This window comes from Phoca vitulina, unplaced genomic scaffold (genome assembly GCF_004348235.1).
Source record: "Phoca vitulina isolate PV1807 unplaced genomic scaffold, GSC_HSeal_1.0 scaffold21, whole genome shotgun sequence".
In the NCBI taxonomy this organism is placed as follows: domain Eukaryota; kingdom Metazoa; phylum Chordata; class Mammalia; order Carnivora; family Phocidae; genus Phoca; species Phoca vitulina.
Genome location: NW_022589724.1, coordinates 31,160,024 through 31,172,809, shown reverse-complemented (window position 1 = coordinate 31,172,809; position 12,786 = coordinate 31,160,024). Strand labels below are relative to the sequence as shown.

The 12,786-nt window shown below is 60.4% G+C and overlaps 1 protein-coding gene across 2 annotated transcripts in view; it reads right to left on the bottom strand.

Annotated features, from left to right (window-relative positions):
• The window catches only part of COL5A1 (collagen type V alpha 1 chain), a 151,232-nt gene that overhangs the window by 84,841 nt on the left and 53,605 nt on the right, over positions 1–12,786 (bottom strand). For both annotated transcript variants that reach the window (XM_032418758.1, XM_032418760.1), the window contains exons 5-9: positions 3,859–3,990; positions 2,922–3,059; positions 2,289–2,528; positions 1,143–1,301; positions 929–985 (exon numbers count right to left, since the gene is read on the bottom strand). In XM_032418758.1, the coding sequence (XP_032274649.1) occupies positions 929–985; positions 1,143–1,301; positions 2,289–2,528; positions 2,922–3,059; positions 3,859–3,990 (726 nt within the window). The remainder of the gene's footprint in view (positions 1–928; positions 986–1,142; positions 1,302–2,288; positions 2,529–2,921; positions 3,060–3,858; positions 3,991–12,786) is intronic.

Below are 12,786 nucleotides of genomic sequence, written 5' to 3'. Positions count from 1 at the left end.
TCCCAGGAATCCAAGGTCATAAGGCCCTGGGAACCCTGACGTCCTATCCCAAGCTGAGCCACCAGGAACCACCCTTAGCCCAGTTCCGCCTTGTGACCAGCCGCAGGGCAGGACACTGGCCTCCTCCCTCCGGCGCTTGGACGACGTGGCAGGGTGGGCCTTGGCCAGCCCCTCCCCGCCGTCGTGTCCACAGCAGCTGCCCGGCCCACACCGCCAGGGCCACCACACGCAGCTGCGGAGCCCGCCCCACCCGGCTGATCACGTGGTGCCTCGCTGGCCTGCTCAGGGCCTGACCTCGGCAGCTCTCAGGCCACGGGGTGGATCCTGGTGCTCCCAGCCGGGCTCCCCAGGGGCAGAGGACATGGCAGCAGGGAGCAGCCCCCTGCGCCCCCGGCCACGAGCCCCCTCCCCCCGCCCCACTCCATCAGTAGCCATTGCATCTACTCCCCGTGATCCTGCGCCCAGCAGAGCGAGTTTCCCAAGCTCCCTGGCCACGGGACAGCCCACCACGCTTCACCAGTTTCCACACTCACCCCACGCGGTGGCCACGCCGGCCCGGGTGCGGCAGCGTTAAACCCCCCGTGCGGCCGCACCCAGATCCGAGGCGCCCCGTGAACCCTCTGACCCCTCCAGAGGGGCTCCCCTCCTTCTCACGAGCTCTGAGTCTCTCCCCCCGCTGACAACAGCCGCACGCAGTGAGAGGCTCAGACTGCAAGTGCACAGCGCAGCGTTCTCACCAGCTGGAACCCCAGGCAGCTGGCCCTTCAGGCAAGGTCTGGAACATTCCCCTGCCTGAGCCCTTTTCTCAAGCCTTGGCAACAAGCGGCGTGTGGTGTCCGCGAGGGGCCCCACGGGTCGGGCCTCGACCTGCATCACCCACCGCCCCCCCGCCGCCGATTTCAGAGAGGGGACAAGAGAGCACCCTTACCGGTTCAATGATGGCAGGCTCTCCCTTCTGACCCTTCTCTCCTCGTGGTCCTTCAATCTGGATTCGCAAAACACAGGTGGACAGAGAATGAGCAGAGGAGGGAAAGGAAGGCCCCTTCTCACGGCCCCGGGGGCTCACCAAGCAGGGGCCGCTCACAGCCGGCCCTCCCCGGGCCCCGAAGGTGCAGGCGGAAGGAGCCCCCACAGCCCCTCACCCCTTCGTAGATGGTGTCCTGGTTGGCGGGCATGCCCGGCCCTATCTCCGACGGGGAGACGGTGGGGTCGTAGTAGGGGTCGTAGTAAGTCTCGTCCAGGTTCCGGATGGTTTCTTCAGTAAACTCCCCTTCCAAGTCGTCCTCCGGAGGCAGAGCCGGCTGGGAGGGAGGGGGCAGCAGGGGTCACTGGATGACCGTGAGGAACTGGACAGAGACCCCCTCCCTGCCCAGTCCCACAGCCGGGGATGCCAATGACGGGGTCTCCCAGGAGCCCAGGCGAACTCGCTGGGGCCACTCCTGGGCCCCAGTGGCCTCTTCACGCATCTTCTCTCTCGCCACAGGGAGACTTCACCCCAAACCCCACAGGACCCCATAGCAAGCTGGGGCTACACGGGCACCGCACGCTGTGGGGAAGTCAGTGCCGTCGGGGGCTCCGGCCCAAGGCCTCGTGGTCTTGGGGTAACAAGCCCCCAGTCCCATCCCGCTGACAGAGGGGTCTGGACCCATCAGAACCAGGGGTCTGTTCTGTGCCATCAAGAATCCGGCATCACGCAATGCCGACTGTGAAGCATTTGCTGTGTGCAGGGTGCGGTGCTCACCCCCTCCCCATCCGAAAGCTTGCCAACAACCCCTAGAGGAGGACCTGTGAGTGCCCCTTGTGAATGACAACTGAGATCCAGAGGGACGAAACTCTCCAAAGTCAGTGGATGAGGCTCCGAGCCAGGTCTGCCCAGCAGGAAAGCCCTGGGCACTAGGTCATGCCGGGCACTAGGGGGCCCCACGCCTCCTCTGCTGGTCCGGACCCCACGCTCGTGCACCTGTCCTGCCCGGCCCCCTCAGGCCAGAGAGGGACACTGCAAACACGCACGTCCTCATCCGCCCCCACCCGAACCCCGAGAGCCCAGGCAGGCGGGGCTCATCGTACCCACTTCGCAGATGGAATGCAGACAACAGTAAGACCGGCTCAGTGAGTCGGGGACCCCAAACCTGCTCAGCGCCCCTGGGGGCTGGGCTCTGCTGGGCTGGGGGGCAGGGAGCCAGCCCAGGACCCCCGAGGTCAGAGCAGAGAAAAGAGGGAGCCCCGAGCACTCCCCCAGCCCCTGCCCCCTCCCCTGCCCCAAGCCCACACGGAAGAGAACCAATTACATTGGAGGAGTTGCTGGTGCCGACAGTGCTGGTGGGGACCTCGGCCCCTGCGCCATGGTCAGGGGACTGGTCGGGGTTCTCGAAGCCCTCGTTGTAGTTCATGTCATCGTAAGGGGCGGGCGTGTAGTAGTCCTCGCTGGGCATGTAGTCGTAGTCCCCGATGCCGGGGTCCTCCTCCTTCCCGGCCCCCTCGCTGGCGTCGGGCACCGGAGGGGCTGCTGTGGTGGGTGGGGTCTGCTCCTGAGAGCGGGGAACAGAGCGGGAGTCAGGGAGGTCTGGAGAGGACCCCCAGCACGGCCCCGAGGCCAAGCAAGGGCCCTGCGGACTCCATCCAGGCCGGGAGGAAGCCAGACCCGGGGCATGCTGTCCATGGCCTGAAACCCCCGATCCTGCACTGGAACGGGCAAAAGGAAAAGACCTCAGATGCCAAGCCACATGCCCCCCTCATGCCTACGTCTGCTGGTGGCACGGCAAGTGGCGAGCCCGCTGCCCCCCCTCCCCGCGGGCACAAAGCACAGATGATCACCTGGCCCCCAGGGAACTGGTTCCCTGCCGAGCTTCCAGCCACCCCATCCTGGCCTCCACACCAGCCACGGCGTCCTCCCCACCATGGCCTGCAGCTCCCACACAGACCTCGGCAATCTCTGTGGTCTCTCTAGCAGCTTCCACGGGCTTCTTGGTGGGGGTGGGCTCTTTGCCCGGGTCCTCCGTGTCCTCGTAGTAGGGGTACTCGTAGTAGTAGGTATCACCTTCACCTTCTCCTTCCGGGTACTGAAAGCAAATCGGGGCCATGTGAGGAAGGCAGGACCCCACCAGGAGCCAAGCTGCTCTCCTCACCGTCCAGGTTCAGCCAGGAAGGGGGGACACCAGAAAGCCGTGGCTCCGAACGGGCCTCCACCTGCTCCCGCTCTGTGGGCAGCTGAGGCAGCCCCATGGGAAGCACGAGGGAGGGAATGGGGGGCTCAGGGCCCTTTCAAAGAAAGTTGAGTCCTAAAAGGTGCAGACGTTCTGATCTTTTAGAACCAAGGGCCAGGACAGCCGCCAAGCTGTGGGGTCCTGTGGCAATGCTGCGGTCCCTCAGAATCCCCTGACCCTCACTGAAGCCCCAAACCACAGCGACAGAGAAGGTCTTGCCCCTAAAATGGGGACAGGGGCTCGGCCAGGAGGCCTTGGCTGCAGGGACTCAGCCCGGGCTTGGAAGCCCTGCCTGGGCCGTGGGACCCCAGCTTCATGAGGGCCACCCTTCCTTCTCTTCTGACCGGTCGGGACAGAAGGAGGCCAGGAGGACTAATGACAGCAGGGTGAACAGGACAGAAGCTGAGCGTCCCCTGAGACCCGGAAGCAGGAGAGGACCTTCACTTGGAAATGGTGGAGAGAACTATAAGCAGGCTGAACCACAGTGCTGCCGGGTGCGGCACAGGACAAATTTCGGATTCTTGCCCAAAGGGTTTATTTTAAAGGGGGGCCCCATGGCTTTTGTGTCCCTCCACCCCCCGCCTGCCTGCCGGACCCGCCCCCTCCCAAGGGGTCTGCCTACAACCCCACCATGAACCCCGGGGGGCTGACTCACGTATTCGTCTGGGTTGGGGTCCTGTGACTGGGGCTTGTCAGGGACGGCCGTGTCACAGTCGGGGCTATAGTGTTCGCAGTAATCGTAAGCTGCCCGGTGGTCCGAGACGAAGAGCAGCTGCTGGATATCACCCTGGAAAAGGACAAAAGCCCTTGAATAAGTGGCACACAGGGGACTCACATGGGGATCCGGGAGGCCAGTGGGGAGTAGCCCAGACACGCCCTGGGAGGAGCTTGTCCTCAGGACCAGCCTTCCTCTCAGCAAGCTGCTACCTCCAATCACCACTCAAGCTAGGATGGCCTGCCCATCCACCCACCCACCCATCCACCCATCCACCCACCCACCCATCCACCCACCCATCCATCCACCCATCCATCCACCCACCCACCCATCCATCCATCCATCCACCCATCCATCCATCCATCCACCCACCCATCCATCCATCCATCCATCCACCCACCCACCCACCCATCCATCCATCCATCCATCCACCCACCCACCCATCCACCCATCCACCCATCCATCCACCCACCCACCCACCCCTCCATCCATTCATCAGACACCTGTTGGGCACCTGTCAGGTGCCAGGCAAGTGCTCAGAGATTTTTGTGAACTGTGAGTGAAAATGCAAGCTGTAAACTCCACCCTAAACCTTGAGGGCTTGGAGGTGTGCTGTCTCCTTCCCTATCACCCCCAACCATGGGATGGGGTGGGATTTATTTTTAAAGAGGAAAATACCATATAACCCAGAAATCCCAATCCTATGAACTAAGAGAGGTAAACAATTCACTCAAGAAAAAAATTGCAATGGGTACTCAAATAGGTCCATGGACACCCATGCTCACAGCAGCCTTATCTACAATAGCCAAGAGGTGGGAACAGCCCAGATGTTGCATGAACAGATAAACAATTGTGGTCTATCCATACATCGGAATATTATTCAGCCATGAAAGGGAATGAAGTACGGACACATGCTACCACCTGGATGAGCCTACGCTGCTAACCACTGAACATTCTGTTCACTGCCGTGGCAGTCAACAGTCCCACTATGTCAGAGAGGAAAAGTATGCAATGATTCTATTTCATATTGCTCTCCTCAAGATGTGTCAAAGCAGACAAACAAAAAGAAACAAGAACCATAGGTCTCACGAATGTTGCCAAACATTTGATGTCTCCCTGGCAGAGGATCTTTGCGCCCCAATCAGATGGATATAAACTGACTAATATCATAGTGATTTTATTAATGATTAATGTTAGATGGTATTTACTATAAATCAGGTACTGGACAAGGAAACTGCTGTCACTCCCTTTGGCCCACAAGAACTCTATGAATTCTGTTCTATTAATTCCCATCTGAAGCTGAGAAAACTGGAGCCCTGGGGTCACCTGCCTGGCATACACGGTCACACAACAGGGGAGGCAGGGCCAGCTCAATGCAGCCTGCACAGTATCCATCACTACAAGACATGCTGGGCTCAAGGAGGGAAAGGAACATGGAGGAACATGCCCAATGTTGAAACTATGTCATTAGAGATGGTGCCCAAGAAAGGATAATTGGGGGCTATGCCAGGTGTTGAGGTCCTTGGCCCGGAGCCCATCCCACCACATGCATATCCATCTATCCATCATCAATCCACCATCCATCCATCCATCCATCCATCATCCATCCACCATCCATCCATCCATCATCCACCCACCATCTATCCACCATCCATCCACCATACATACATACATACATCTATCTACCAGCCATCTATCCATCCAACCACCCACTCACTCATCCAACCATCCATCCATCCACAAGACATCTGTCCATCCACCATCCATCATCCATTCACCATCCATCCATCATTTACCATCCATCCATCCATCATCCATCCACCATCCATCATCCATTCACCATCTATCTACCAACCATCCACCCATCTATCCATCCAATAGCAATTATTGAGCACCTACTAAATGCCGAAGATGTAGCCACAGCCCAGAACCACTGCGTGGCATTGTTCACACTCTCTCTAACACTTTGCACTTGCCTTGTGCCCCATGGGTAAGATGCATATCCATACCATGTATTCATCTTGTTGTCATTGATGCCCCTTGAGTCCCACTGTCCCTTTCTGTCCAGACACCCGAGGCTACCCCTGCTCCTGCACACCCACTCTCCCATGGTCCAACAAAAGGCATGTTCTGCTCCTGAAGACAAAGCCATGAGTGAAGCAAGAGAACATGGTAGCCGTGAGGTTGACCCAAAGGAGGCAGTGCTCATTCTGCACATGTCAGAACCACAGGCCCAAACAAGGAAGCCACGCCTTCCATCCCCTTCATTTGGTAAAGGTGTGTGAGCCCCTTCCCTGTGCTGGACCCTGACGAAGCTGGACAATGGAGGGCTGGGAGGATGTGCCACTCAAAGTCACTGAGCGTGGATCCCCAGATGGCCTCCTGGGGTCTGTGAAGTGAAGTGCCAGCCCCATGCACTGCTCTGAGGGACAGGGTCCATTACCCTTCACTGGCTTCCCAAAGCTTCTGTGGGAAAACTGGCCCAGAGATGGGGTGAGGTGAGGGTGACTCAGTGGCAGGCCTGGGTGAAAGTCTTAGAGTCCAGAAAAGCCTCATCCTACCTGATCCCTGAGACATGGGTCCAAATTATGTGCCCCCCCACCCCAGTTTGGGTTTGAAGACCACGAAGATGAGCAAGGAGCTCAGAACTCTGGCCAAGCTGACCTGTCTCCACACAGGGCTCTGAAGAGACTCCCCTGAAGACAATTCTGGCTCCCCTCCCCAAGTTCTGCTGTGCTCACTCCTTCGACTGGCAGAGCCGCCCGCCTCCATCCCTCCCTCCGTCTCTCCCTTTCCCATCCCCGCTCCCTCCTCTTTGTCCCTCTCTGCCTCTCTCCTTTTGGATGTCAGAGGCTCCCGGCCCACGCTGTAAACTCTCCGGCAGACGAGAACCATATGACAGGAACAGTGAACCAAAACCACACAGTTTTATTAAGCAACGTGACTTCTAGTTCAAACTTCATCCAATTCAAATAAAATATTTTCTTCTTTCAACTGGCAACTTGACATCCGAATGTATGTTCTCCGAATGCAGTCTCCGGAAGGAGAGGAGGCTCGGGGGCCTTTGGGGGTGGCCGTGGCTGCCAGCACCTGGCCTCCCCTCCGTCGAGCCACCAGCACACGGGACTGCAGCCGTCTGGTAAAGGGCCTGCCTCCCAGGAAGGCCAAGTCCTCGGGCCCTGGCCACATGTGCACATCTGTGTCCCTGTGCCCCAGGGTGTCCCGCCCAGAACCAGGCTGCTGGGCCCCTGCAAGCCGAAGCTCTCTTCATTCCCAAGGCCCACCCTCCTCTGCAGACGCCTATACTTGCGGCCAATCATTTTTCCCACAAACCCCCGAGGGGTTTCCACACCAAAAACATGTGCCCCTTTGTTCCGTGGGCGCGTATCTCAAAGGGCCCCTGCACCTCCGTGAGAAGGGGAAGCGGAGGTGTGGGTCCGAGCCTCTTGGAAGCTCCTTGTCCAAAGCCCCTGCCGTCCCCCTCACCTCTTCCCTGCACATGTGGGAGTTTTTCAGGTTGGGGTGTCGGATACCCGTGTGCTCTTTGCAGAGAAGTCGTCCCCCACTGAACTTTCTCTTGTTGGGACCAGACACAACCCGAGAATCTTTCTCACCCCCCACACCGTGCCTTGGAGACGGCATGCCCTGGGGCTGGCCCTAATCTGGTGCACAGTGTATTCCGCATGTCCCACCAATGCTCACAACGTCGTGACTGTTCTGAGAGCATTTTCACGAGGCCTCCTCTGGCGAAACAGGCTCCAAACCACAGATCCTGAGGTTCCCTCGGCGACCCCCCCTTTCCCAGCAGGGCCTTTCTCCGTGGCCGCTGGTGGGCGATGCTGGGGGCCTGGCACGAAGGCCCCTGCTGCCCACAGCCTCAGCCCCTCGGGGCCCAGTGGGCATGGTCAGCGGGACAGCCCTGGGCGCGGGGTGTCTGTGCTCTGGGGGGACGAGGCAGAAGGCGGGAGCCAGGGGCCGGCATAGGAGGCCCACCCGCGAGTACAAGGAGCACACACAGCGAGGCCCCTGGCGAGGCCCCTGGCCTGCAGCTTCTCAGGACCCAGTGCGGGCCTTTCGGGAGCCGAACGCCAGCTCTGTGAGGCTGGCCGAAGGTCAGAGTTGCCGGCAGGGTCCCTGACCCTCTGGAAGCAGTGAGGGCAGCCCAGGATTTTTCCGATCAAGTGTCCTCTCGGGTGGGGGAGACTCTGACTAGGAACCCTCAACCAGCCTGGCCTTGACCTTGGAAGAATCGGGAGCCCCCTGCCCCGAAAGCAGCCTAGCAACCCCCAAACGCAAAGACTCACGGCCCACTTGTAACATCTGGACTTGTCTGGGGATGTGTGTGTGTGTGTGTGTGTGTGTGTGTGCGCGTTCACGGGCACGGCACAGGTGTGCACAGGCAATACAACGGACGACCTTCGCGTGACCTTCTAGTCTGGGTGAGCCACTTCTGAACAGAAACAGAAAGAGAGCCTCTGTCCTTAGGGACCCTTGGGAGAAAGTGAAGAGGCATTATCACCTCTGGCCGTGGGGCACCCCGAGCTGCAGTCAGGAGTTATGGGGCGACAGAGGGAGGCGGTGGACACCGGGCCTGGAGCGGATGTGCCCAAGAGTGACTGAGTGCAGTCCAGGGGCGGGGGGCTCACACCCTGGCCCAGCCCCGCTGCCGGCACCGTCACACTCCCGCTGGCCCCCGGGGCGGGGAGCCAGGGAAAGGCCACCTGCCAGGCTGCAGGGCTCCCTCTAAAGCCTAGAGGTTCACGCTTCAGTGATAGCAGGTACCCCGTCAATAACCAAAACTGTTACTCAACTAGAACCAGGGGCTGTTCGCCGTCTCGGAGGCGCCGGACCCCGTCTCAGGTGGCGCCTTCCCTTTGCTGGGCACTCGTGGGAGCTCTGTGCATCCTGCCCCAGGGTCTCCCTGCCCCCAGGCTCCCTCGGGACGCAGGGACCTGGGCACTCAGCGGAGCTGGGGCTTCTCAAAAGGGGTCCCATGGAGGAGCCTGGGGCTCTCCAGCAGGGTTTACACGCCAGGCTGCCCCACAAGATGCTGGTTAAGAAAGCCTTTATGGGGTTATGTTATAAAGGTCAAAACCCCTGATGCAATAAAATGGTCTCACTTTACAGACTAGGAGTGTGAGGTCAGAGGAGGGGGTCCCCCAGATGGTCCCCCAGGTCTCAGTGGCAGCTGGGCTCCAGGGTCCAAGGCCAGGGGTCCTTCTAGTCTGGGGAAAGCAGTGATAGGTCCACCGTGTGCCTGGCCGCTGCTGGGCACCTCCTGGGCATGTCTCCCCTGAGCCTCCCTACAGCCCCCATTCACAGATGGAGAAACTGAGGCAGCAAAGTCCAGGAACTTTCCAGAACCAAGAAGGTTACCCACCGCATACTCCTCACCCTTCTGGCATTTCACTGCTGTCTTACACTTGAGCCGTCCCCACGTCCCCACCAACAGCAGCCAGAATCCACGGAGCGCTCCCATGCCAGTCTACCCCTGCAATCTCTGGCTTCCGGTCCTCAGAGGTTGCCCTGCTCAAAGCCCTCTCACACAGCTCCCCCTCCCCCATGCCCAGGCTGCCAGTGCGGACCGTCCCCTCCACCCCCAGGGACCAGGAGAAGCCCTCTCCCTCCACGGAGCCTTGCCTGGCTTTGCCCCCTTTCCCGTGCCCGCAAAGCCCTGAGTGGCAAGTGAGCTCCTGACCGAATCCTGGCTGACTGCTCTGTTCACAGGGCCCAGCAAGGAGGCAGCCCCTCCAGCCTCCCTCCAGGAGCACAAAGCACCTGCGCCAGACTCCCTGGCCTGACAGTGGGCATCGTGCTGCTCCCCACACACCGGGCCGGGCAGCTGTCCTACCAAGGGTCCCCTCCCTCAGCAAAGGCCACCCGGTCCCGGGGCTGTGGTAGTGACCCCAGCCCCCTCCCCGTGACAGCATCCTCCGCATGAACTGCCCCCACGTGCCTCATCATGGCTCCTCTGTGCTCACACGGGTGGGCTCGCCCTGTCTTCTCTCTTATCCCCATTTTGTGGATGCACACACTGAGGCTCAGAGAGGCAGGGTCCCTCTCGCAAGGGCACAGAGTGGGGGGCTCCAGAGTCACTGTCCTGCAGCTCCACCAAGAGCAGCCTGGCCTCCATGGAGTTCAAGTGGGATGTCCTGCTTGGATGACAGTCGTCGTCCTCTGCGTGGGCACACGAGCCTCGGGAGTGCAAGCGGCACCTGCGTCCACATCTGGGCCCCAGGCCCGCAGCTTGCCCGGTGGTGGCCCGGACCCCCTGCCAGAGAAACCAGCACTCGCTGTTTTCACTCCGTGCCTCGTTCTGATGCCGACCGTTTTCTCCTCCTACTGGCTTACGTCTGCCCCTGCCAGGTCAGTAGAGCCCCACCCAGCCCCTAGAAGCTTCTGCTGTGGTGCCCAGCAGTCATGAAGGCCGCTCTGTCCGCAGCACAGCCTCGGCGCCCGAGGCGACAGTCCGCGGCCCTTCCCCTGCCGAGCACCGGTCGGCATCAGGCGCTCAGATGCAGCGGGGCACGCGCGATCCTTGGCCCTCGCGGACCTGGGAGCATTTTGCTCAGGGAGCTGGTTCCACTTTTCCGATAATGAGATTTCATCCAGCCTGCATTTCTGCTATGAGCTGAGGAAATTGCAAAGTTTCCGTTGGAGAGCTTGGCAGCCTTGGGGGCCGTGGCGCCAGAAGCGGGAGTCTGCCCCACGGAGGGTGCTTCCCCGCCCGGCGCACCCCTGCGGCTGCCCCCGCAGTCCCACGTTGGCTTCGTTCCCCTCCCATGGCCCTGAGTTCGGCATCCCTCCTCTCAACAGAACTCCCGGGCCCCTGGGGCGGCAGCCAGCCCTGCGTCCATGGCCTGCACCATGGCCCCCCTCATCCAACCCACACAGGCCCCACAGGGACCCCCGTCGCACACTCGGCTTTCCCTGTGGGTTCAGCCATCTAACCTCAGAGAGCACTTCATGCTCTGAGATGGAGACATGCAGGTCATTCCAGACTGCAGTCCATGTGGTCGGCAAGCACTCTGTCCCTGGAGCCAAATCAAGAGCGAAGCTTCCCCCTTTCGGCCGCCAGCGGGCTCTGGCCACAAACCAGCAGCGACCGTGCGAGTCCGGGTGCCCGCGGACCGGGGCGTCATCACCTGCAGTGTGGGGAGGTCCAGGGACCCCAGCCCGGCTCTCACGGGACAGAGGAGGGAGGCAGTGGGGAGGCCAGCACACCAGAGTTTCCATCCCACCCCCAGAGGCACCGAGCCACCGTTTGCTCGTCTGAGGGGGAAGCAGAGCCAGACTCGGGGGGCTGCTGGGAGAGTGGAGCCCACCCGGCCTCTGTGACCTCTCAGGGCTAGCAATGCACACAGAGCCCCAGGGATGCACGCGGCCACAGACCACCACCCTGGCAGAGTGTTCCTTCCCGGGGAGCCTGGTGGGTTCCGGCCACCGTGACCCATGCACAGTGGCTGGGGCACACTGGGGTGCCCTCCTATGGCCACCTCCTCAGTGCCCTGGAGACTTCACACATAAAGGCCACCATATTCCCCTGTTCACGCTCTTGGGACCCAAACAAGTCACATCTAAAATCGTGTGTGACGTTGTTCACCCATGACTCACACACGATGGAAAAGAAAGGCCCCATGCCAGAGGAGGTCGAAATAACTTTTTCCCTGATTTTCGGAGGGCCTGTGGAGTCTGAGAGGGAGTTGAACACTCTCTAGGCAAGTGTTAAAGATGCACTTCCACGTGGCGGGAAACCACTCCTGCTGCCCCCGCCCCCCGGCGCCGCCTGGCCAGGCATTCCGGTCTGTGACCTTCCCCAGCACATGGCCGCCTCCGGCCCTGGTACAATTACCACCCGCACCACCAGCCAAGTGCTGCCCCAGGGTGTCTAGGGTCGTGTCTGCTCACACGTGCGTCTCCACGACAGGGGCACGGTGGCCAGGGGGCAGGGCGTCGAGTCCCAGCTGCATCAGGCCCTGAAACTGGCCGCAATGACTAAAGGGTCAGCTTGGTGAACTCAGAGAGGGGACACCTTGTCCCCAGACTGAGCGACAGGACAGCAGACCCAGTGGCAGGGACCAGGCTGTTGGGCGTACCTCCTCAAAAGGCCATGAGACTCTCTGTAGGGCCCGGTCTCACCCCCTTTCCCGCTGGCGGTGCGGCCCTGGACACTTCACTCTGGACATTTAGCCACCAGCCCAGCCACAGAGGCCCACACTTGCCACGCGGACAGCACGTGAGTGAAGCGGCCCCATCCTTCTCCCCCTGGACTTTCAGAGCAGGGAGCCTGTGGACACTGGGCTGACCAGCGGGCACAGGGAGATCTCTGAGCACAAGGGACGTGCACTTTGTGACAAGCTGTTCAGAAGAAGGAGCAAGGACCCTGGGCACCGCTGCACAGAGACACGGGGCACTGACCACCATGGCCGGGGCACTGGGTCCTCCCCTCACCAGCTGTGGGGCCTGAAGCGTGTCCTTCATCTCTCCAGGCCTCCATTGGTTCATTTGTGAAAGACGATGATGAGACCTGCCTGGTGGAAGTGTCCTGAGGACAGAGTGTGATGGTGGGTGCAGAACATGCCTGGGTCTGGCACCCAGAGGGCCTAGGCAGATGAGCAACTGCCCGCACCACCAGCATCACCACCAGCATTACTACCAACACCACCAGCATTACTACCACCACCAGCATTACTACCAACACCAACACCATTACTACCACCACCAGCATTACTACCAACACCAGCATTACTACCAACATCAACACCATTATTACCAACACCAGCATTACTACCAACATCAACACCATTATTACCAACACCAGCATTACTACCAACACCAGCATTACTACCAATACCAGCATTACTACCA